Source organism: Rhodotorula graminis (genome assembly GCF_001329695.1).
Source record: "Rhodotorula graminis WP1 unplaced genomic scaffold RHOBAscaffold_5, whole genome shotgun sequence".
NCBI lineage: Eukaryota > Fungi > Basidiomycota > Microbotryomycetes > Sporidiobolales > Sporidiobolaceae > Rhodotorula > Rhodotorula graminis.
Window position 1 is genome coordinate 1,338,850 of NW_017264932.1, and position 21,186 is coordinate 1,360,035.

At 67.3% G+C, this 21,186-nt stretch overlaps 10 protein-coding genes across 10 annotated transcripts; 4 read left to right on the plus strand and 6 right to left on the minus strand.

The window, feature by feature from the left end:
• Positions 1 to 94: 94 nt before the first annotated feature.
• RHOBADRAFT_53076 (uncharacterized protein) lies at positions 95 to 2,288 on the plus strand (the record flags this gene model as incomplete). The annotated part of the gene is made up of 4 exons (XM_018416656.1): positions 95 to 260; positions 348 to 404; positions 511 to 1,526; positions 1,595 to 2,288. The coding sequence occupies 4 exons, from the start codon at positions 95 to 97 to the stop codon at positions 2,171 to 2,173; spliced, it is 1,818 nt and encodes a 605-aa protein (XP_018272134.1). The 3' UTR covers positions 2,174 to 2,288.
• Positions 2,289 to 2,592: 304 nt separating this feature from the next.
• On the plus strand, positions 2,593 to 3,817 carry RHOBADRAFT_53077 (uncharacterized protein). Its single transcript, XM_018416657.1, has 4 exons — positions 2,593 to 2,786; positions 2,919 to 3,035; positions 3,152 to 3,450; positions 3,569 to 3,817. Exons 1-4 carry the CDS (start codon positions 2,732 to 2,734, stop codon positions 3,692 to 3,694), a joined length of 597 nt encoding a protein of 198 aa, XP_018272135.1. The 5' UTR covers positions 2,593 to 2,731; the 3' UTR covers positions 3,695 to 3,817.
• A 19-nt stretch (positions 3,818 to 3,836) lies between these two features.
• On the minus strand, positions 3,837 to 5,363 carry RHOBADRAFT_53078 (uncharacterized protein; the record flags this gene model as incomplete). Its single annotated transcript, XM_018416658.1, has 4 exons — positions 3,837 to 4,503; positions 4,571 to 4,861; positions 4,929 to 4,972; positions 5,045 to 5,363. The coding sequence occupies 4 exons, from the start codon at positions 5,361 to 5,363 to the stop codon at positions 3,874 to 3,876; spliced, it is 1,284 nt and encodes a 427-aa protein (XP_018272136.1). The 3' UTR covers positions 3,837 to 3,873.
• A 188-nt stretch (positions 5,364 to 5,551) lies between these two features.
• RHOBADRAFT_53079 (uncharacterized protein) lies at positions 5,552 to 7,303 on the plus strand (the record flags this gene model as incomplete). The annotated part of the gene is made up of 5 exons (XM_018416659.1): positions 5,552 to 5,757; positions 5,852 to 6,172; positions 6,250 to 6,504; positions 6,579 to 6,708; positions 6,779 to 7,303. 5 exons carry the CDS (start codon positions 5,552 to 5,554, stop codon positions 7,223 to 7,225), a joined length of 1,359 nt encoding a protein of 452 aa, XP_018272137.1. The 3' UTR covers positions 7,226 to 7,303.
• Positions 7,304 to 7,360: 57 nt separating this feature from the next.
• RHOBADRAFT_43527 (uncharacterized protein) lies at positions 7,361 to 8,252 on the minus strand (the record flags this gene model as incomplete). The annotated part of the gene is made up of 4 exons (XM_018414236.1): positions 7,361 to 7,489; positions 7,552 to 7,620; positions 7,692 to 7,766; positions 7,833 to 8,252. The coding sequence occupies 4 exons, from the start codon at positions 8,250 to 8,252 to the stop codon at positions 7,361 to 7,363; spliced, it is 693 nt and encodes a 230-aa protein (XP_018272138.1).
• A 537-nt stretch (positions 8,253 to 8,789) lies between these two features.
• Positions 8,790 to 10,069, minus strand: RHOBADRAFT_53081 (uncharacterized protein; the record flags this gene model as incomplete). The annotated part of the gene is made up of 3 exons (XM_018416660.1): positions 8,790 to 9,490; positions 9,560 to 9,871; positions 9,952 to 10,069. 3 exons carry the CDS (start codon positions 10,067 to 10,069, stop codon positions 8,790 to 8,792), a joined length of 1,131 nt encoding a protein of 376 aa, XP_018272139.1.
• A 607-nt stretch (positions 10,070 to 10,676) lies between these two features.
• RHOBADRAFT_53082 (uncharacterized protein) lies at positions 10,677 to 12,547 on the minus strand (the record flags this gene model as incomplete). The annotated part of the gene is made up of 11 exons (XM_018416661.1): positions 10,677 to 10,764; positions 10,911 to 10,952; positions 11,045 to 11,252; positions 11,312 to 11,345; positions 11,404 to 11,458; positions 11,527 to 11,587; positions 11,650 to 11,744; positions 11,806 to 11,886; positions 11,949 to 11,972; positions 12,048 to 12,368; positions 12,446 to 12,547. The coding sequence occupies 11 exons, from the start codon at positions 12,545 to 12,547 to the stop codon at positions 10,726 to 10,728; spliced, it is 1,062 nt and encodes a 353-aa protein (XP_018272140.1). The 3' UTR covers positions 10,677 to 10,725.
• A 270-nt stretch (positions 12,548 to 12,817) lies between these two features.
• RHOBADRAFT_53083 (uncharacterized protein) lies at positions 12,818 to 13,924 on the plus strand (the record flags this gene model as incomplete). Its single annotated transcript, XM_018416662.1, has 6 exons — positions 12,818 to 12,880; positions 12,946 to 13,059; positions 13,122 to 13,169; positions 13,272 to 13,320; positions 13,385 to 13,506; positions 13,570 to 13,924. The coding sequence occupies 6 exons, from the start codon at positions 12,818 to 12,820 to the stop codon at positions 13,879 to 13,881; spliced, it is 708 nt and encodes a 235-aa protein (XP_018272141.1). The 3' UTR covers positions 13,882 to 13,924.
• Positions 13,925 to 14,719: 795 nt separating this feature from the next.
• RHOBADRAFT_14084 (uncharacterized protein) lies at positions 14,720 to 17,156 on the minus strand (the record flags this gene model as incomplete). Its single annotated transcript, XM_018412181.1, has 8 exons — positions 14,720 to 15,391; positions 15,518 to 15,933; positions 16,047 to 16,092; positions 16,192 to 16,370; positions 16,438 to 16,623; positions 16,696 to 16,835; positions 16,903 to 16,991; positions 17,052 to 17,156. Coding segments are annotated over 8 exons (1,833 nt in total), but the record flags the coding sequence as incomplete, so codon positions are not given.
• Positions 17,157 to 19,065: 1,909 nt separating this feature from the next.
• On the minus strand, positions 19,066 to 21,142 carry RHOBADRAFT_49612 (uncharacterized protein; the record flags this gene model as incomplete). Its single annotated transcript, XM_018415260.1, has 4 exons — positions 19,066 to 19,835; positions 19,921 to 20,632; positions 20,700 to 20,781; positions 20,883 to 21,142. The coding sequence occupies 4 exons, from the start codon at positions 21,140 to 21,142 to the stop codon at positions 19,129 to 19,131; spliced, it is 1,761 nt and encodes a 586-aa protein (XP_018272143.1). The 3' UTR covers positions 19,066 to 19,128.
• Positions 21,143 to 21,186: the final 44 nt, after the last annotated feature.

The following is a 21,186-nucleotide window of genomic DNA, read 5'->3' on the forward strand; positions in this document are numbered from 1 at the left end:
CGGTCCCTTCTTCCCCCCGCGTCCTCTCGGCCCAGCTTGAGCCACCCTCGACCCTCGCCACTCGCCCTTCACGAGCCACCAGCACCCGCCAGCTATGTTTGACCACCAGATCGACACCGTCGACCGCTTCGTCAAGCACCGCAAGCGCGCCCCGCAGGTCGTCGCCGCCGCGGCCACCAACGCGCGCGAGGTCCTCGCCGCTGCTGCTGCTGCGACCGACCCGGCCGTGCAGCTGTCGACCATTCGCGGCCACATCTCTCGTGCGTCCTCGCCCTCCCCCTCGCGAGCGTCAAACGTCGCGAGCGAGAGCTGACCTCCCCGTCTTCCCCTTCCCTCCCTCGCCTCAGTCGTCACGGACGGCACCTCGCGCGGCAGGACCTTTATCAGCCCGACCGTCGTCACCGGTGCGTCCCTTTTCTCGCCATCGAGTCGCGTTCCGAAGAAGGCGGCGCCTCCCCAGCCCCGAAGCAGAGCGCGCAGGCCGGCCCACTGACCCTTTCCCTTCCTCAGTGACCGACACGGCTGCCGCCGCCGCCGCCACCACGGCGGTCGCCGAGGACCCGACCACGACGGCTCGTACGACCGCCGTCCGGGCTACGACGACCACGGCACCAGCGGCGAGGACGACGGCCGCTCGCGCCGCCGCAAGCTCTTCGTCTTCGGCCGCACCCGTCGCCAACTCGCCCGCGTCCTCTAACGCCGCCGTCGCTTCGGGCTCGTCCTCGGCGGCGCGCCCGACCGGCTCGTCGACCTCGAACGCGGCCAACGGCTCGGCCTCGTCCAAGGACGACTCGTCGAGCGGCATCTCGGGCGGCGCCGTCGCGGGCATCGTCATCGCGCTCCTCCTCGTCGCAGCCCTCGTCGCCGGCTTCTTCCTGTGGCGCCGCAAGCGCAACGCGCGCCTCGCACGCGGGTCCGGCACGGGCCTCATCGGCGGTCGGTCGCCCGACATGGCCGGCGCCGGTGCGGGCGCGGGCGCGTACAAGAAGCAGCACGAGACGGGCGACTCGGAGCTGTTCGCCAACTCGTCGGCGAGCCCGATGTGGAACGCGTCGGCCAACAACGGCGGCGGCGAGAAGCCTCACGACGACTACGGCGCCGGCTCGACCTCGTCGTGGCCTCCTCCGCCGCCGCAGAGCCAGCAGGGCCAGCGCGACTCGTTCGTCGCGCCGTCGTTCACGTCGTACCCGGCGTCGTCGGCGGCGGCCGCAGGCGGCCAAGGGTGGCCCAACTCGACCGCCAACCTCCTCGGCGCGGCCGGTGTCGGCACGGCGGCGGCGGCAGGCGGCGAGCGGTCCATGTCGCCGTTCGCCGACCCGCACCACGAGTCGATCGAGCAGCGCGAGATGCAGCAGGAGCTCGAGGACCAGCGCCAGGCGCAGGCCGCAGCGGCTGCTGCTGCCGCCGCCGCCGCTGCCGCACCTGTCGCGGCTGCGAGCCCGTTCGGCGAGAGCGAGGGCCAGGGCGAGGTCCGGATCGTCAAGGGCACGTTCGTGCCCAACCTCGACGACGAGCTCATCTTCCAGGTGCGCCCCCTCTCTCTGCCTCACGCCTGGTCGAGGCGCGCACTGACCCCCTCGCTTCCCGTCGACAGCCCGGCGACTGCGTCCAGGTCTTCATGAAGTACGACGACGGCTGGGCGCTCGGCGTCAACCTCTCGGCCGGCACGCAGTCGGTCAAGGGTGTCTTCCCGTTCGAGTGCCTCGGCGACATCGTCGACGCGCCGTCGTCGTCGGCCGCCGCTCCCGCACCGCTCCCTGCGCCCGTCCACCCGGCGCTCCAGCCCGGCCAGCTCGCCAAGCCCGTCCCGTCGCTCCAGGTCGCGACCGGTGCCGCGCCCGTCAACCCGGCCAACGTGCCGCTCCCGCCGCCGACCCCGACCGGGCTCGAGCCCATCTCGGAGCTGAGCGCCTCGGCGCCCGTCGTCAGCACCTCGGCGCCGCAACTCGCGCCCCTCTCGCTCGACCGCAACGACTCGCCCCTGAGCGCGTCGTTCCCGGCGCACGGTGCGCTCGCCGCCCCGGCGCAGCAGCAGTCGTCGACGTCGCTCACGGCCAAGGGCAGCAAGCGCGCGAGCTCGCTCATCGCCAGCCGCGACGCCGACCTCTTTGTCGCGCTCGGCGAGGTGCTCGACAAGAAGGACCGCAAGGACGAGGACGCGTCGCTCATCTGAGCGAGCCGACGACGACGACGACGACCACGACGAGACGACGCCGCCCTTTCATGCCACGACGACGACGACGACCACGACGAGACGACGCCGCCCTTTCATGCCACGACGATACCCCTCCTTGACGACCCTCCTTTCGCTTTCTTGTCCATCCTCCTTTTGTGTGCGCACGCGTAGAGGCGTGCGCCGCCGCCGTCGAACGGCCGGCACCTCGACGGCCGTCTGCGACGAGCCTCACTTTGTCCTCCCCACCCTCACTCGCTCTGATTTGCCTCGTTCGAGCTCTCCAGCCGTGTCATACCCACCTAGCGTTGCACTGCCGTTCTTTTTCGTGCGAGAGGGAGAGCGAAAGCCGAGCCTTGCGTCGCCTCGAGAGAGAGCGACCGCGACGACCGGGAGCAGGTCCGCCCTAGCTCCTCACCAACGCAAGCTCTTGCCGCCGAACTTCCGCACCCAGTCGCGAGACCAAGCCGCGCTACAGACGCACGCACAGCCTCGTCCGCCCTCTCGCCGTCCTCGCCTCGGCCTCGTCGTCCTCCCACCTTGTTCGCCTGGCTCAAGATGCTCAAGGCAAAGGCCAAGGCCGCCGCGACCGCCGCCGCACAGAAGCGCAAGGGTCCGTCCAGTCCCTCCATCGCTCCCAGGTCCTCTCGGCCCGCGCTGACTCTCTCTCGTCCGCCCCTTCCTCCTCATCATCTCCTCCACCTCGCCTTCCCCCTCCTCCTCGCTCGACGACTCGCACGTGCAGCCGCCGCAGCAGCAGCAGCAGCACAAGAAGCTGCCGCCGCACAAGCTGCCGCTCAGGCTGCGGGCCCGAGTGCAGCTAGCGCACGGGGAGGGCGGGGTGCGGTTCGCGGGGTCACTCGTGCGTCGCTACGTTCTCTCTCTCTCTCTCTCGTGTGGGCAGCTCGCCTCTTCACGGCGAGCTGACTGTGCTGAGGGCAGCGCTCAGAATGTACTGACGCTCGCGCACGCCCTCAGAGTACTGGGCCGACTCGGGCGCCGCACGACTCGCCCCGGGCGGCTCGATCCAGCGGATAGGGTACGACGCCGGCGCGTTTGACGAGGCGTTCCGGGTCGTGTGCGGCGGCGACGCGCCGGGCGACGAGGGGCAGCGGGTCGAGGGCGCCGTCGGGGTCATCCCGGCCGGCCCAGGTGCAGGTGCGGGTGCGGGTGCGGGCGAGGCGCAGGACGGCGCAGAGGGCAAGGAGCTCGTCGGGGGCAAGGAGAAGGAGGGTGGCGAGGGGTACAAGACGAACAAGGAGGACCTGGCTGTCATTGTGCGTCCCCTTTCCTTCCCTCGTCCCGAGCCCGCGACCGACGAGGTCCACGTCGCCCGTCGCGCTTGGGTGGCGCTCGTGGAACGGACGCTCACGCCAACCTTGTCCCGACGCACAGCTCGACAACCTCGACGTGCCCTCTGCGCTCGCGTCCCACACGCTGCGCGCGCACCAGGGCGACCTCGCGGCGACGCTCACCGACTTGGCGGCACCGAGGGCACCTGCAGCAGCCGGCTCGGCGTAGATGGACGAGCTCGCCTGTCGAGGTCGGGCGAGAACGAGGAGCACGGGCGGACGTATTCGAGGGAACGAGGAGGGAGGAGCAGCTCGCAACTTGCAGTATCTCGCTATCGATTTCTTGCGTCTGCCTCGCTCTCGAGAGTATCCTCGCGGCACGTGTACTGCACTGCACGAGAGGCTCGGCTACACCTTGCACCGCCTGAGCTCGTCGCCCTCGGCGAGCCGCTCGATCCTCTCGCTCCAGCTCTGCACAATCTCGCCGTCCAGCCTCGCGTACTTGCCCATGCGCACGATCGGCTTCGGGTCGAGGTCGATCGCCTTGACCGTGACGGCGCCGCTGCCGTCGCGAGGCGGGACCCGCACGATGAGCGAGCAGTCCTTGAGCGTCGCCGAGAGGAGGTACGCGAGGACGGCGTCGCGAGGCGGGCCCTCGCGCAGCGCGACGGCGGCCGCGTCGCGCCCTTGCGACAGGGCAGGGCCGAGGCGCGCGATGAACGCCTCCCACTCGGCGAGCGCCGGCTGCGCTCCGAGCTTGGTGACCTCGGCGGCGGCTTTATCCGCCGGCGCGACGAGGTCGGCTCGCGTCGCCGGGTGCGCGAGGAGGAGCGCGGCGAGGCCCTCGATGTCGAGCGCGTCGAGCGAGGACTGAAAGTGGGCGAGGGTGCGCAGGAGAGGCGAGGCGACGAGGGCGTGTGCGAGAGAGGTGCAGAAGGTCGACGCGGCCGGGTCGAGGTCGACGTCGGGGCTGAGGGCGCCGTCTATGGACGACGCGTGACGAGCAAGGACGTCGTGTAGAGAGTGCGAGTCGAGAAACTGCAGGGCCAACGAGTCGGCGCGCTCGTCCAGTCGCAGAGGAGAGAAGAGAGAGAAGAGGACGCACCTGGTCCGGCGAGACCCTCTTGCCCTCGTAGAACACGCGCAGGTTGTTGAGCGAGCCGTTGCTCGCTTTCCATGAGCGGTAGAGCTGCGTCACGGCGCTCGTCGTCCGATGAACGTCGCCGCTGTACAGGTCGAGCGGGCAGAAGCCGTCGTCGTCGTCGCCCGAGCCGGCATGGTCGCCCGACTTGCGGCTCTTGTGGTAACAGTGCATGCAGGTGCGGCAGTAGTGCGACTTGATGTCGGCGGTGTCGGGCGAGAGGCACGAGCGCGCGGGCAGGAAACCCCACTTGGGCTGCGGGCGAGACGACGAGTCAGTGACGCGAGACGAGGCAGGCCGACCACAGAGAGAGTGGGCGCACCTTGATCTCGACGGCAAGGACACCGTCGCCTGCGACGAGGTCCTCTGCGAGTACTCCGACCGGCGCGTCCAGGTCGACCTCGTCCTCGTCCTCGCGGTCGCGCGGCCGACACGCACCCTCGCGCAGCGCACGCACGAGCTCGTCGAGCCAGGGCCGCTCGAGCTCGACCTTGCGCATGTCGACGACGCTGGTGGGCCCGAGCAAAGGCGCGACGACGCTTGCGCCAAAGTCGACGTCGACGTCGCTCGGAACGGCGTCGTCGGCGCGTCGAGTGGTCGGGGTGAGCTTGCGCTTGCGGAGGCGGAGGACGTGGTGGGCGAAAGGCGAGGTGTGTGTGCCGGAGAAGGACAGGACGAGGTTGGCGCCGCCCTCTGCGGTGTAGCGCCAGTCGTGGTCGGCGGCGGTAGACGAGAGGGGCGGGAGCTCGAGAGGCATGGCCGGCTGGTTCGGGTCGGGGTTGGTTTGATGCTGTGGTGCTGTCTATCGAGGCATGGCTGCACAGCGAGGGCGAGGCGGGTGCGGGTGCAGGTGGCCGACGCCGAGGCGGTGCAAGTCAGATCGTCTCGTTCGAGCTCGTCGCTCTCCCCTCCTCCGCCCACCGCACCTCGAGCTAGCCCGCCACCATGCTCTTGTGGGCCTTGCGCCGCGTCCTCTACGCCCTCGGCCTCTCTGCCCCCGTAAAGATCATCCGCAACCCCAACCCGGCCTCGCTCGTGTCCCTCGACGCCAACGGCCACAAGACGACCACCGCCCTCGACCAGGTCCTCGCCCAGTGCCCTAGCCTTGTTGGAGACCGCGCATGGTACACCCCGACTAGCTGGCTCGCCAGGTCCGTCCCTCTCTCGCTTCCTCCCCCCCCCCCCCCCTCGTCCTCCGCCCGGCCCTCCGAACCCTGACGCTCCTTCACGCGCAAAACCCCCCAGCGGCCACCTCGCGACAATCGCCTGCACCTTGTTCAAGTTCAACTACGACCAGATCGACTACACGCGCGAGTACCTGCGTGTCCCCGACGGCGGCACCATCGCCGTCGACATTGCTCCTCCCGTCGCCTCGGAGCCCATCGACGACCGGCCCATCCTCGTCGTCGCACATGGCCTCACCGGTGGCTCGCACGAGAGCTACGTCCGCAACGTCCTCGCCATCGTCACAAAGCCCAAGGACCAGGGCGGCATGGGCTGGCGGGCCGCCGTCGTAAACTCGCGAGGGTGCGCAGGCGCGCCCATCACCTCGCCCAAGCTGTACAAGTGCGTCGCCGTCGTCCTCTCTCGAGTCCCTTCTGCCTCGTTGCGTGCGACGACCTGACCAACTGTCCCCTCTACAGCGGCGCCGTCACGGACGACCTTCGCTGCGCCCTCGCCTTCCTGTCGCACTTTGCGCCGCACGCGCCCCTGTACGGCATCGGCTTCAGCCTCGGCGCCAATCAGATGGCCAAGCTCGTCGGCGAGGACGCCGAGCGCTCGCCGCTCAACGCCGCCGTCGTACTCGGCGCGCCGTTCGACTTTGTCAAGGGCCACGTCTCGCTCTCGTCGTCCTGGATCCGCCTCATCTACTCTCGCGCTATGGGCAAGAACCTCAAGTGCGTCTCGACTGTCCTCTCTCTGCCTGTCGAGAACTCGTCCTGACCTCATTTCGCGCGGCCCTCGTCTACAGGACCCTCCTGACTCGTCACGCCGGCATGCTCAAGACGCACCCCAAGCTCGACTGGAGCGCCATCCACGACAACCCGTACACCTCGCTCTTCGAGTTCGACGCCCTCGTCACTGCTCCCCTCGCCGGCTTCGTGCGTCTCTCGCCCTCTCTTTCTCCTCGCGCGCCTCGTTTCCCGCCTGACCTCGCGCTCGTTCTCTCAGGACACCGCCATCGCCTACTACCGCGCCGCCTCGGCCAACAACGTCATTCGCGACACGGCCATCCCGCTCTTGTCCATCTCGGCCCTCGACGACCCGATTGTCGACTGGTCGGGCATCCCGTTCGCCGCCTCGGACGTCAACCCGTGGCTCACGTTCGCCACGACCTCGCACGGCGGCCACCTCGGCTGGTTCGAGGGCCTGTTCCGCCCGCGTCGGTGGGTCGCCAAGCCCGTCGTCGAGTACCTGCGCGCCGTGCACGAGGCCAACCCGGTGCGGCGCCCGGCGAGGGAGACGGTCCCGGCGTGGCGCGACGACAAGCGCGCCGACCTCGGCGACGACATGGTCGTCCTCAAGGACAACCCCGAGGTCGGGTTCCAGAGGGTCAAGGTCGAGGGCCACTCGGCGGCCGGCGGCGAGGCCGTCGAAGGCGTCACGCAGGGCTTGTAGCTTTCTCACACTCTCTCTCAGCCGCAGCAGATAGACGGACTCTCTAGACTCGTATCATGCACAAGATCATATTGTCACAACAAGCACGACGACGCGAGAGAGAGAGAGAACTGCGGGCGCTGCTCGAGCGAACGTCTACGCGAACGAGACCTTCTTGCGACCTCCCTCGACAGGCGCAGGCGCAGCAGGCTTGGGTGCGGCCGCCGCCTTCTTGCTCTCCTTGTTGGCTTTGGAGCGTGCTGCGACGATGGCGCGTGCTGCGGCCTGCGGGAACGAGGTGGGTCGGCTAGGTCGAGCGACCACGAGAGAGAGAGAGAGAGACGCACAAGCTGCTTCTGCTTGGCCTCGCTCGGCTCCTTGCCGGCCTTCTTGACCGGCGCTACAGGCTTGTTCTTCTGCGTGGCGGATCGAGAGTAGGTCAGCTCGCTGTCGCGCTGCGAGAGAGGAGGAGGACGAGGCGACGCACGGCCTTCTCGAGTCGCTCCTGCTTCTTGGCCTCGGCTTGACCGCCGATGGACGCCGCAAGGGACAGCAAGTCGCTCTGTGGGTGTCGAGAGAGTCAGTATGCGCCCAAGGACCGCCGAGAGAGAGGAGGAGGAGGGCGCACCTTCTCCTCGACGAACACCTTGTGCTTCTTGCCCGTGCCGCCGGCCTTGCGAGGGACGCGCCGCTTGTTGGTCGCGGCCTGCGATGGCTCAGAAGCCGGTTCGTCGTCCTCGCTGTCCCCCTCGAGCCCTGCTGCACCGCGTGCGCCCTCGCCGTCCTCCTCGCCGCCGAGCTGCTCGACGTCGCCCTCGTCCGACTGTGGCTCGTCGGCTGCGCGCGGTGCGGGTGCCCGGACCTTGCCCTTGCCCTTGGCGCCAGCCGCACTAGTCCTGGTGGCCTTGCCATCCTGCTGAGGTCCTCCTCCTGCTGCTCCGCCCTTGTCGAGCTTGCCCCGCCTCATCGCCTTGCCGAGCGTGACGCCTCGGCGGTACGGCTTGTCGGTGCTGGCTCGAGGCTTCTTGCTCGCTGCTGCGGGTGCCATGGCGGTGCTGGTCCTGGCGAGCGAGCGACGAGTGGGTGGGCGGTGCAGAGCGCGGTCGACTCGAGCTACTGTAGCGCACCTTCCCTCCTCGATCAAGTGCGGCGGATCCTGCTCGCGAGAAGCGAAGCGCGGAAAGCTCAGTGGGCGAGAGATGTCGCACGAGCAGGTCTCGGCTTGCTCGGGAACGCGGCGAGCTCTATGAAGCTAGAACAAGCCGGCTCGTGCGAGCGCGAGCGTGTGAGAACGAGAGCTTCTCACTTGAGAAGGTCACTCGCGAGGATCGCGAAACGAGTCGTGGACGCACAGCGATTGCTGAGAGCGACGTCGAGAATACGGCTAAGGCTACAGAGGTATGCGATGAGGGGGCGAGAGGTGCAACAGGGGGAGGACGAGGGCACTGCGAGGGGGTACAGAGAGGACGAGTTTTGAAGCTGCAACAGGGGACGACGACGAGGGCAGAAGACAAGAGACGAGACGAGGGGACCGAGGCTGACGACCAGCGTCGAGACGAGGCGAGGGCGAGGCCGTCGACGAGCCTCACCAGGCCGGCAGGTCGACGTCGTGCGCCATGACCGCCGGCGGCGGCTTGCGCCCGCGCTCGATGCCGCCGAGCGAGAACGCCGCCTTACTCGTCTGGAACGCGTGACGCAGGAACGAGGCCGAGCGCTGCTCGGAAGGGCGCAGGCTGCGCAGCGGCGACGGCTCGCACCCGCCGACGTACGACCCCCGTCGAGGCGGCGACGCCGACGACGACGCCGACATGATGTGGATGCCCGGGTACGACGGGAGCTCGTCCATGGGCGTCAACGGCGACGCCGACGAGACGGACGACGCCGACGAGTGCGAGTCGGCAGGCGACATCTCGGTCTCGGCGTAGTGCGAGACGGTCGACGGGCGACGCGACGACGAGGCGACCGACGACGGCGCGACCTTGACCGGGACCGACGACCGAGACTGGCGCCGAGGAGGAGGGGTGTGGAGCGACTCGACGATCGAGCGCGGCGAGAGGGGGACCGACGAGGCGAGAGGTGCGTGCACGTGCGCGTGGACGCGCAGCTTGCTCGTCGACGCGACGGGCTCGCGCGGGAGGAACGGCTCGAAGTGTGCGAGGAGCTCGTCCTCGTCCATGCGCAGGTCGAAGTCGAGGAGGAAGAGGAGCTGGCGCTCCATGAGGTTGACCTCGGCGAGCGGGAAGACGGCGGCGTAACGGGTCCAGTGCTTGTTCTTCGGCGACGAGTCTGCGAGGAAGGACGAGTCAGTTGACGGCTCGACGACCAAGATGAGGCGGGCGACGACGAGCGACGCACCGTTGAGGTACTTGGCGGCCGTGATGAGCGTCGCGAGGAAGACGCGGTGGCGGGTCGACTCCATGCCGTGGGCGACGTTGGGCAGGCGAGCGCGCAGGCGGTCGAGGTACACAAGCGTGCACAGGAGGGTCGGCACCTGCACGTTCGACTTGGTGCACAGGATCGAGATGAAGCACTCGAGCGACGGGACGTCCGGGTGCGGCTGGCGGTGGATCTCGCTCTTGATCGGCGTCGCTGGCGGCGACGGCGGACGACTGGTCACGGGCGCAGCGTCGCACTTGATGACGTCGACGGCGCGCTCGGCGATGTAGGCTGCAGAGAGAGGGTGCGGGAGCAGGTCAGCGGTCGAATCGGGAGAGGGCGTCGACGACGAGAGAGAGAGGTCGACGCACTGATCATGGCGGGCGTCACTGGCTGCCGAACGAGCTCGAGCAGGCGAGGGTCGTGCATGAACTTGGGGAGGAGCGATGCCGGGTGCCGCCGAGTGTGGGAACCAAACGAGGCGTCCATGGTCGAGAGAGAGTTTGAGGCGGACGGGCGGATCGACGCGATGTCAACGACAGGTGGCGCGTGCGGCTTGAGGGGAACGAGCGCGGTGCGTGCGAGTAGCGAGGGGGGGGAAGGGAGAGGGAGAGAGAGAGAGGGGGGACGGGATGTAGAGAGCGAGGGAGCGGGCAGGTCAGAGGCGCGGCCATCCAGCCCAAGGCGGGTCGAGATGAGTTGGAGGTCCTGCCCGAGAAGAGCGACGCGCCAACGCTGAGAACGCTCCCTGCTTCGGATCAGGCAACCGGCCCGCCTCTTAGAGTTGCGCTAAGGGCCAGCCGAAATATTGATCCCGGAACCTTGTCACCCTGGATCCGCAGTGCCTGGCGACCTCGACGTCGGTCGTGCCGGCGCATCCGGCAGAGCGAGCTGGGGGACCGCGCACGAGATTGGCTCCCGGAGGATAGCGACGAGGCTTGGCCGCCCGCTTTCGGCAGGCCAAAGCGGCTGTCTCGTGTCGGAACCCGCCATTGGACGAGCGAGCCGGCCGGACGAGCAAAGCCAGCCGGGACGGCCTGCAGCAGCGGGTCCAGATCTGCAGCGAGCCTCTCGACTCATCGAGCGACGACGCGGGAAGAGGCGAGACAACTCTGTATTCCAGGCCCGACATGAACCGCCCAGAGTTACCCGCCGTACGCGGCAAAGAGGGCGTCCGACACTCCCTGTTGCGGGCGAAATGCAGAGTGCGGTCGCTCATGAGCGACGACGTCTTAGGCGGGACGCGGCGCGAGACGGCGGGAAGCGGGCACGGGCCCGCCGGGGGATAATGAAGGGAAGGAGAGGGCGAGGGAAGGTCACACGGACTTACCGACGGCGTGAGGACGCCGACGTCGCTGACGATGAGCGTGATCTGCGTGCCGAGCGGACATGGATCAGCTCGGCATCGACTTGGGCCTCGTCTGTTGCCGGCGGGAGAGGGAGAAGGAGGGAGAAGGTGCGCACCTGGTCCGGCGTCGTGTAGTCGAGGATCGGGTTCTGGCGCGTCGCCTGGTCGCTCATGACGAGCGGCTCGGGCATCTTGCTGTGGATCATCGGGCGGACCGGCGTCGAGGGCACCGTCTTTGCGTCGCGCGACTCGACCTCGTCGAGAGAAGGGAAGGCGAGAGGGGCCGACGGCAAGGAAGAGGGGAGGTCGTACTGGGAGAGGGGACTGTGTTAAAGCATCGTCAGGCTATGTTCTCAGAGAGGAAAGAGGGGGCGAGGACGCACAAGAGGCGGGTAAACTTGAACGACTCGGCGAGCGCTGCAAGAGGGACGAGGTGTCATTCGCGAGCTCGAGTGTCGCAAGGCGGCCGACGCACCGTAGAAAGGTTTGCCGAGGGCTTTGGCGGCGATGGCCATTTGGTAGCCGCCGATCTGTGAGGAGGAAGGCAGCCGGTGAGCTTGTGCGTCCTCGAGGAGGGAGGGCGAGGGTTCGTGCGCACAAAATTGACGAGCCCGCCCGACTCGCACACCGCTTCTGCGCCGACGACCGCCATGTCGCACCTGCGCGAGGGAGAGCGTCAGAAGAAGGTGGGGCACAGAGAGAGAGAGAGAGCAGGACGCACTTGGCCATGATGTAGGCGACGGCCGAGTCGAGGACGACGACGCAGGGGATGCCCGCCTTGTCCAACGCCGCCTGCGTCTTCAAGCCGAGGCCAAACTGTAGGAAAACACGCGTCAAGAGTGATAGAGCGAGTGAAGGAAGGGCAAGGAGGACGCACAGGTCGCGACTCGGTCACGTAGACCTGGAAGCGCTTCTTCTGTACCGATGCCGCAAAGACGAGGGCCTGGATGACGACACGCTGCACAAGGTAGGAATGGTCAGCTCTGCGAGTGGGAGATGGTCGAGGGGGCCGGGACGCACGCTGTAGCTGTGCACGAGGATCGTCTGCGTGAGGACGAAGAGTCAGCTCGCCGTGCTCGGCGACAAAGGGAGGGGCATGAGGGAGAGAGGGGGACGCACGTTCCCGTCCTGGATAAAGTTGCTCATGTTGGCGGCGATGACCTCCCTCGACCTGCCGCTGCCGCGCACGAACTCGCGCGCGCGGCCGACGAGCTCGCGCTTGAACTCTGCGAAGCTCATCTCTGGCGGTGGTCGCTGGAGGGTGAGGTAGCGCATGAAGAGGGCGGTGCCGGACTGGGCCGACACGGGGTTGAAGGACGCGGCGGCGAGTTGAGCCGAGGCGTGGTCGAGGAGGGCGAGGAGCTCCTGGATGGTCGACGAGTCGGAGCGCGAGACGAGCTCGGCGAGGGTCTCTACTGCTGCGACAGGTGCTGGAAGAGGCTGTGCGCATTCAAAGAGGGGTCAGTGCTGTGTCTCGAGGTGCGTCCGTCGCCTCGAGCTGATGAAGGCGAGCTCACGTCGTCGCGTTCGAGGAGCTCGCCGTAGTGGCGCACGACGTCGAGTGCAGGCTGCTGACCGGCAGCAGCCGGTGCATGCTCAGCCACAGTCGAGGGGGCCATCGTCGAGAGTGAGGTTGGAGGAGTCCGGAGCTCGCGTCGGCGAGAGGGCCAGCTTGACAGCACGTCCCTCTCTCCTCAGGGCCTCTCGTGCTACGAAGACGGATCACAGAGAGAGTTGGCTTAGATTTCAACCGCCCTGCGTTCGAACGAGCCCAAAGGGTGCCGTCGTCGTCCCGCTGCTCCTTCCCCACTTTGCTCTCCGGAGCCGGCCAGAGGGTCTCCCTCCTGCCACGCACCCGCACGCTCAGCACAGCTGCTTAGCGCGCAGTCATGTCCGCCCGCCGAGCCACTCGCGACCAGCTCGACCAGCTGTCGGCGTTTTCTACCTGCGAGGTCCGCCCTCCTCCCTCCTCCTCCGCCGGCTTGCGAGGGCGGCGCTGACCTCTCCTCCCGCGCAGGTCGCAGATGCCCTCGTCAAGCTCAAGCACCCTTCTGGCGGCTATATCCCCGACCTGGACCGCTTCAGTGGCTCGGAGGGAACGGTCCTCGTCGGCGAGGTCTTTACGGTCGAGGTCCGTCCAGTTCGCTCTTTCCGCGTGATGCAGCACAGCCTGACGTTCTCCTCGCGAATCAGCTAGTCGATGGGCAGGATACCGAGTCGCCGAAGCTGGATGGGCACTTTGTGCGTCTCGCGCCCTCTCTCCCTCTCGAGTTCCGCCGAGCGGATTCTGGATGGCCGACTCGCCATGAGCGCACGCACCTGACTAGCCTTCTCTGCGTACAGGTGGACCTCGCAGAACCCGACAGCGTCCTCTTCATCTCGACGCCCGCTCGTACGTCCCTCCCTCGCCCTCAGACGCCCGAGTGCCCGTCGAGCTGACCCTCGCATGCGCACAGACTCGAAGAGCGCCAGTCTCGGCGGCCTACTCGCGACTGCTCTACAGAAGAAGGGCGTGCGAGGCGTCGTCACCTCGGGCCGATGCCGCGACCTTGCCGAGCTGCGCGACCTCGACTTTTTGGTGCGCTCCCTCTCGCTCTACTCGGACTCGCACGTTCCTCGCCTGACGTTGCTCGACTCGCAGGTCTTTGCTCGAGGGCACTCGATACTCGGCCAGTCGCCCTATACTCGCCCTTCTCGCGTCCAGGTCCCGCTCGAAATCCACCCTCAGCCCGCCGCCGCCACTCCCTTCGAGCCGACCTTCCCTCCCACGACCGTCTATCCAGGCGACATCGTCCTCGCCGACCTCGATGGAGTGGTCGTCGTGCGCCCCGAGGCGATCGACGAGGTGGTGCGGCTTGCGGTGGCCGGGCGGGAGGTGGACGAGCGGTGCAGGGAGGATTTGCTGCAGGGCGCCGGCGTCAAGGAGACGTTCGCCAAACATCGCGGCAAGTAGTCTGTCATAGCGTGCTTGACGAGTGCATGTACATAGTCTCGAGATATGCGGTCCCTGCCTCGAGAGCTCGCAGATGTCGAGAAAGCGAGGTCGTCTGCAACGCCGAATGGGCACGAATCCCTGCGCCGAGCCCGTCACCCACAGTGACCATGAGCATGCGCGGGTTCTTGACGTAGTTTGCGACGAGGCCCGCGATGATGAGCGAGATAATCTGGAAGGAACGACCGGCGCAGTCGAGGAGGGCGGCGTCGAAGGTCGAGAAGCCCATGTCCTTGATGATGGTGCCGCTGAAGCTGGTGAGAATGCCGTTGGGGACGCTCGAGCCGAACATGGCTGCGAAAGGAGGAGAGACGAGGGCGGGAGAGGGCGACAAGGGAGGAGGAGGGGCGGTTTGGGAAGGTCAGCGCACGGGCCTCGGTTTTGCTGCAGAGGGACGAGCTGCTCACCGATCGTGAGGCACCACGCCTTGGGGTCGAGGAGCGCCTCCCACATCTGCAGAGAGTCAAAAAAGGTCAGTTCAAGAGTCGCAGAGGAGGTCAAGCGTCGTCGGAGGAGCGCCGACGACACGAGATTAGTCGGCGCACCTGCTCTGCCTGCGCTACGTACCCTCTCGAACGTCGACAATATACCTATCGCGGCGAGTAGAGGACCATCTCGGGTTCCAGGAAGCTACCCAGTACCTCGCTCGCGCGACTTTGAACAGAAAGGCGGCGGACGAAGAGGCCGTCTCAGTGCTGCAATCCTGCGCTGCGCCGGCCAGGTGTCCCGGCACCGGGCTTATCGAGACGTGCGAGCGAGCTTTTAGCTGTCGGGCGGACTTTCGCAGGCCCTGTACGAGTCACCTTGCGAAAGGCTCGTGCGGGCGCAAGATCGAGCGCCGGCAGACCCAGGCTCGCCGAGGGGTCGCAAAACTTGCTGCCGGGCACTCTGACGACTGTGTTGAGCGTCGAGTCGACAGGCCGAGGCATCGCGAAAGCTTCAGCAGTGCGAGAACGCTCGCCGAAAAGTCGACCTTCTCAAACAGCCAAACTCTCGCTCGAGCTCTCTCTTTTTGCGCGATGATGACGAAACGACAGGAGTTGCAGACTGTCTCGATATGGGGACTTCTACACGGCCAAGGGCACAGACAGAGACAACCAGGGGACGACGAACAAAGACGAGCCGAATGAAGGAAGAGGAAGGGGAACAGGAGCGCTCGGCGCTCAGAGGACGTAGCGGAAGTTCCTGCGAGGCGTGAGGGCGTGTCAGGAGGAAGACTCGGTGGACGAGGGAGAGAGAGAGAGGGAGGAAGAGCGACGCACGGGTTCGACTTGACCGACTCGGTCTTGTCCTCCATGCCGGCGGCGGCGGCGAGCTTGGGGTCGGCCGGGCCGAACTTGCGGTCGCGCGACTTGTTCGACAGGTACATGATGGCCCAGAGAGCGAGGTGGGCGACGAGCTTGGCGATGTAGCCGGCCATCATGGCGTAGGCGCCCGACTGGTAGCGAGGCTTCTCGTTGGCGTAGATGAACTGCGAGGGCGGCGAGGATGGGTCAGGCTCTGTCGCGGGACGCGCAGAGGACACAGTGGGACGATGGGGAGGAGAGAGAGCCAAAGGCAGAGGGAGGGAGCGGCTGGAGAGGACGGGAAGACGAACCTGAGGGCCAGCCATGTTTCCGGCGCAGTACGCCGCAAAGACCATCGCCGAGGTGATGGAACGTTTGGTGTAGCCGCCTAGGTTTGAAGAGATCATGACGAGGCCGAGGGTGAAGCCAATCGACTGGACGTTGACGAACCAAAAGGCGATGAGGCGGCCCCAGTGGTTCGAAGTGGGGAGGAACGAGAGCAATGCGGTCGCGATGACGCAGATCACGTTCCCCACGGTGACCATGAGCATTCGCGTGTTCTTGACGTAGTTTGCGACGAGGCCCGCGATGATGAGCGAGATAATCTGGAAGGAACGACCGGCGCAGTCGAGGAGGGCGGCGTCGAAGGTCGAGAAGCCCATGTCCTTGATGATGGTGCCGCTGAAGTTGGTGAGGATGCCGTTGGGGACGCTCGAGCCGAACATGGCTGCGAAAGGAGGAGAGACGAGGGCGGGAGAGGGCGACAAAGGAGGACGAGGGGCGGTTTGGGAAGGTCAGCGCACGGGCCTCGTTTTTTACGCAGAGGGACGAGCTGCTCACCGATCGTGAGGCACCACGCCTTGGGGTCGAGAAGCGCCTCCCACATCTGCAGAGGGTCAAAGAAAGTCAGTCTAAGTGTCGCAAAGGAGGTCGAGTGTTGCTCGAGGCCGACCGGCGCTGCGCGACAGGGGAAGAGTCGGCGCACCTGCTCGCGCTTGAACTTCTTGCTCTTGATACCGACACCGTTGGCGGCGACGCGACCGACGGCGAGCGTGCGCTGCTCGGGCTTGAGCCAGAAGGCGTTCGAGGGACCGTCGGCGAGGAAGAAGTAGAGGACCGCGCCCCAGGCGATGGTGATGGCGCCGAGGACGATAAAGATGAGCTCTGTGGGAGTCGCAGGATCAGTACAAGACGCTGGCTGCGTCGAGAGCGAGGGAAACTGATGGCGTACCCCACTTGGGAACGGCAAGGCTCGAAGCGTTGGCCTTTTCGATGCCGGCCGCCATGAGCGAACCGATCATGCCGCCCCAGCCAACCGACGAGTACCAGATCGTCTGACGAAGCGGCGACTCCTGGCGCGTGTAGTAGAAGCCGGTCATGAGGGAGAGACCGGGCGTGACGGCGGCCTCGAAGAAGCCTGTGAGGTTCAAGCAAAGGGTCAGTTTCTCTTCCTGCTCGACTCGCCGAGATGTGAGAGTCTGGGACGCACCGAGGAAGAAGCGGTTGACCATGGCCGTCGTGAAGTTGGTGCAGCCAATCATCGAGATGACGCAGACGCCCCAGAGGACGCAGGTGATGCCGAGGACGTGGTTGGCCTTGTAGCGACCGATGAGGTAAGCCGCCGGCTCCCTGCAGGACGAGGACAGTCAGTCGTCGAGCCGGGAGGTCGAGGAGAGGGAGAGAGGCTCGAGCGTACTGTGCGACGAGATAGCCGACGTAGAAGATCGAGGCGGCCCAGCTGAACTGGTTGCCCGTGAGGCCCATCGCCTTGTCCATGCCGAACACCTGCGAGAGCAATTCGAGTCAGTGCAAGTCGCCCGACCCGAGGCTCGAGCGGTGACGGACCTTGGCATAGTTCAGCGCCGTCTTGTCGAGGTACTGGAGGGTCTGCGTGATCAAGAAGAGGGGCAGGACGCAGAGGTCGATACGGCGAACGATGGCCTTGTTCTCGGCCGGCGTCTGTCGAGAAAGAGGACGACGGCGAGGGAAGAGGACGGGGACGAGGAGGAGGAAGAGGGTCAGATCGGTTCTGACGGGCTCGTGCGGCGCTCCCTCGCCCGCTTCGACCCTAGACGACGCAGTGGAAGACGTACGATCTCGGCCTGCTGCGTCGACTTGAGGTACTCGGCCTGGCCGACGTTGCCGGACGTCTCCTCTTCCTCCTCAAGAATCTTGTCCTCGGTCGGCGCAAACTCGCGGTGGCGGGTCGTCGCCTTCTCGTAGTCGAGCGAGCTCGAGTCGGTGGCGGTCGACTCGGCCGTCTCGGCGCGCTTGAGCGTGGGGAAGCCCATGGTCGTCGTCGTCGGCGGGGCGGAAGAAGGTGTCGGCGAGGAGGGTTGCGGCGGTTGGAGAGGGGGCTAGCGGTGTGGAGCGCGGAGAAGAGTGTGGAGAGAAGAGCAGAGGGAGGATCTGGGACCCCAACTCGAGCAAGCAGGCCTTGAGGAACTCGTCCGCGGTCGGGTCGCTCGGGCTGCACGTTGGTGTGGGCGCGAGAACGCCCGCTCCTGCTTCGCCTCGTCTAGCGCAGGTCCAAGCGAATGCAGGGCGGAGGTGTCGAGCCCCCACGAGCGACCCACGATCAAGCGCAAGGGCGACGAGCGAGGCGTCGACCCTAAAACGCACGTCGAGCGGCGGCCTCGTCGCACCCGATTGCTCGAGAGAATGCTTGGCCGCGACGTGGGCGTTCTCCGGACGAAGGGCTCGTATCTGTGCGGAGCCACGTTGACAGGGCGGAGCGCCGGTGAAGCGTCCCAATCGGGTGAGAGTGAGAGGAGCCCCCACGCTCGAGCCTCCTCGAAGCCAATCAGGCGCGCCGCAACGCTGTGCGGATGCGGGCGGGTGCGGACTTGAGCAAAGGGACGAGAGTTCAAAGCAGGCTTGCCCTGCACGACCGGAGAATCTGGGCGTGGGCACCGGAGGAGCGAAGGTCGAGTGCGACGGGTGGGGGTCGTCCGCGAGACGCCGCGAGAGAGTTGCGCCCGCAAGGGGTCGCACAAGGGTGCGGGCGCACCCGCGTTTACATCGGGACCGACGTGCATGCACGCAGGTACCTCGTCGAGAAGCGGCGAGCGTGAGGCGGGTCGAGGAGGAGAGGCGGTCCGTGCGAGCGGCGAGCGAGTGATGGAAGCGAAGGCAAGCGTGCGTCCGCCGAACCGCCGCAAGGCATTCGTCGCACTTGCGGCGATGCCGGAGATCAAGGTGCGCGCCAGGTGGACCCGAGAGTCGACGTTCTCCGAGGTGCCGAGGAGAACCACTCGATGCCGCGGTCCGCTCGTGCCGCTCTTGCAACGCTCTCGCGCGCCTCCCTCGCCCGCTCAGCGTCCGATGTGCATCACTCGCAAGGGAACCTCAGCAGCTGAGACCCCGCAGAGCTGTCTGGCGCTGGCACGCCGCCTCGCACCCTCCCTGACCTGCTCGAGCGCGACGTTCTCCTCCGGCTTCCCTCCCATTTTTAGGCGGGTCCCGTGCCGCATCGCTTTCTCCGAACGATAAGCTGGTCCCGTTTGCACGAGAGCGGGCCGAGAGGCCTGCACACTGAGCTCTGTCGCGCTCGAGCGAACCGCTTCCGCTTCTCCGCCCTTTCTCCGTCGTCCTGGGCCGCAAGGCCAGCTAAAGCGGCCTGGGCCGGCTCGACATGGTCAGCCGACGTCCACGAGCCTGAAAAGCTCGAGCAGAAGCGAGCAAGCTGGAGCCAACAGGTCGACGAGGGCGACCTTCTCAAGTTGACCTCGATGGGTCCGTGCCCGTCACCGAGCTTTCGAGGCTTCAGACGCGCAGCAGATTTGAGCGTCTCGATACTTCTTGCACCTCTCGCGAGTAGTCAATGTAGCGCCTCGCTGCAGCCTCTCACGAGCACGATGGCGAGGGAAAGAGGTCGATTGCGCTTCGTCGTCCTCGCGCCGCCGCCGCCGTTCCGCCCGGCTCAGAACCTGTACCGCACGCTCCCAGGCCTCAGCCTCTCCCTCCTGTCCCGCCTGTCCCGCTCGCGCTCCTCCTCCGTCCTGCCGTCACCCGCTGCTCCTCCTCCTCCTCCCACAGCCCCCGCGCCCGCCTCCAGCCCCGCCGCAGCCCCGCCAGCCGCCGCGCGCTCGCGCTCGGCCCGGTCCTCGGCGCGCACGAGCTCCCTGAGCGCGCGCTCGTCGCGCACGCGGCCGACGTCGACGAGCCCGGCCTCGAGGTTGGTCCACCTTCGGGCGCGCGTGAGGGGCGTGTCGGGCTCGTCGTCGTCGTCGGCGGCGGCGACGGGAGGCTCGTCGCTCGCGTCGCCGTTGAGCGGCTCGGGGCCGGACGAGGGCCGCTTGCGCTTGGTGCCTCGAGCGCCCGACGACGACGACGACGACGAGCCGTGCGCCTCCCTCGCGCGCCGCAGGTCGATCTTGACCCTCGTGAGCGCGTCGACCGAGGCCCGAGCGCCGAGGAGCGGGTGTGCCGCGAACGCGTTGGGCACGCCCGTCGCGACGAGGTGCTTGTCGCGGTCTGAGAGGGGCGCCGGGCCCGCTTCGGACGGCGAGGCGGACGAGGGCGAGAAGAGGGGCGAGACGGTGCTGGCGGCGGCGAAAGCCGAGGTCGAGGTCGAGGATGACGAGGGGCACAGGTAGATGAGGAGGTCGAGGAGCATCTGGGCGATGTCTGCAGCCGAAAAGAAGAGCAAGAGCATGCGCAGTCAGTACTCGCGCGAGCGTGAACGATAGGCAGGGGAACTATTCCGACGCACCGTCAATGTCGCGTTCGTCGCTCTCGCAGCTCGTCGCCCACCCGCTGACGACCTCTGCGTCCCACACGCCCGTGCCCTCCTCGCCGCTCGCAGCAGTCGCTCCTCCCACGCCGCCCGACCCTCGCCTCGCGGTAGACGCCGCGACGAGCATGAAGCCGGCCAAGTAGACGCACGCTGCGGCGCACGTGTGAGGCGGATACGACAGGGGTGCGAGGGTGCGGTGCAGGTCGGTGAGGAGGAGGAAGGACGCGAAGGTGAGCTGCTTGAGGACGGCGTCGGGCGTTGGCGGGGCCGTGCCGGGAGGGGCGGTCGAGGGGAGGGTGAAGAGGGCGGGAGGGAGCGAGGGGAGGGATTGCGCGAGGCGGACGAGGTAGGTAAAGGCGTCGCGGGTCGGGGGAGGGGTCGCGAGGGCGGCGGCGAGGAGGAGCGCGTCGTCGCTGCCGGCGGCGTCGGTGCCGCTCGGCGCGTCGGCGTCGACCGGGTCGAGGCTCCGATGCAGGTTGAAGTTGAACGAGATGGTCTGGAGGACGAGGCGCTCGATGCCGATCAGGTGCGGGCGGTGCGCCTCCTGGGCGTTTGGGTCGCCCTCGCCCATGCCGTTGCCGCCCTCGAGGAGGTTCGAGACCTGGTAGGCGGCGATCTGGATCTCGCGCAGCTTCTTGAGCGTGTCCTCGAGCTTGGAGGCGACGAGGAGGGTCGCGAGCGAGACGTCCTGCGAGCGGGAAGGGACGAGGTGAGCGAGGGCCGGGCAAGGGAAGGCGAGAGAGTTGCGGGCGCACCTGGTAGGCAAAGTCGGTGAGGGAGAAGTGGAGGTGGAAGCGGTGGTACAGCTTCTGGGCAGTCGCGATCGTGCGCCGAGGGCTGTGGACGACGACGAGGAGAGGGTGAGTCGGCGCACCGCGTCTAGAAGGAGCGCGACGAAGAGGCGCGCCCGCTCTCGAGGAGGTAGGGCGAGGACTGACAAGCCGAGCCTGGCTGCGACGCGCTCGATGAAGCCGCACGCGAGCTGGCGGTAGTGCTCGATGCGGTGGTCGCTGAGGGTGGTCGGGTGGTGAGGGTGCGGTGCGTGGGTCGAGTGGCGTGCGTGGGCCTGGAGGTGGACGAGGTAGTCGAGCTCGACAGGCGAGTAGTAGGGGCGAAAGTCGCGAGTGACGGCGAGCGGCGGCGGTGCATCTGCGGCGGGAGGAGGAGCAGGGGGCGGCACTCCCTCGAGCGAGGCCATGGGTGCGCTCGGTGTGGCTGAGAGAGGCTCTCGAGTGGCTGCAC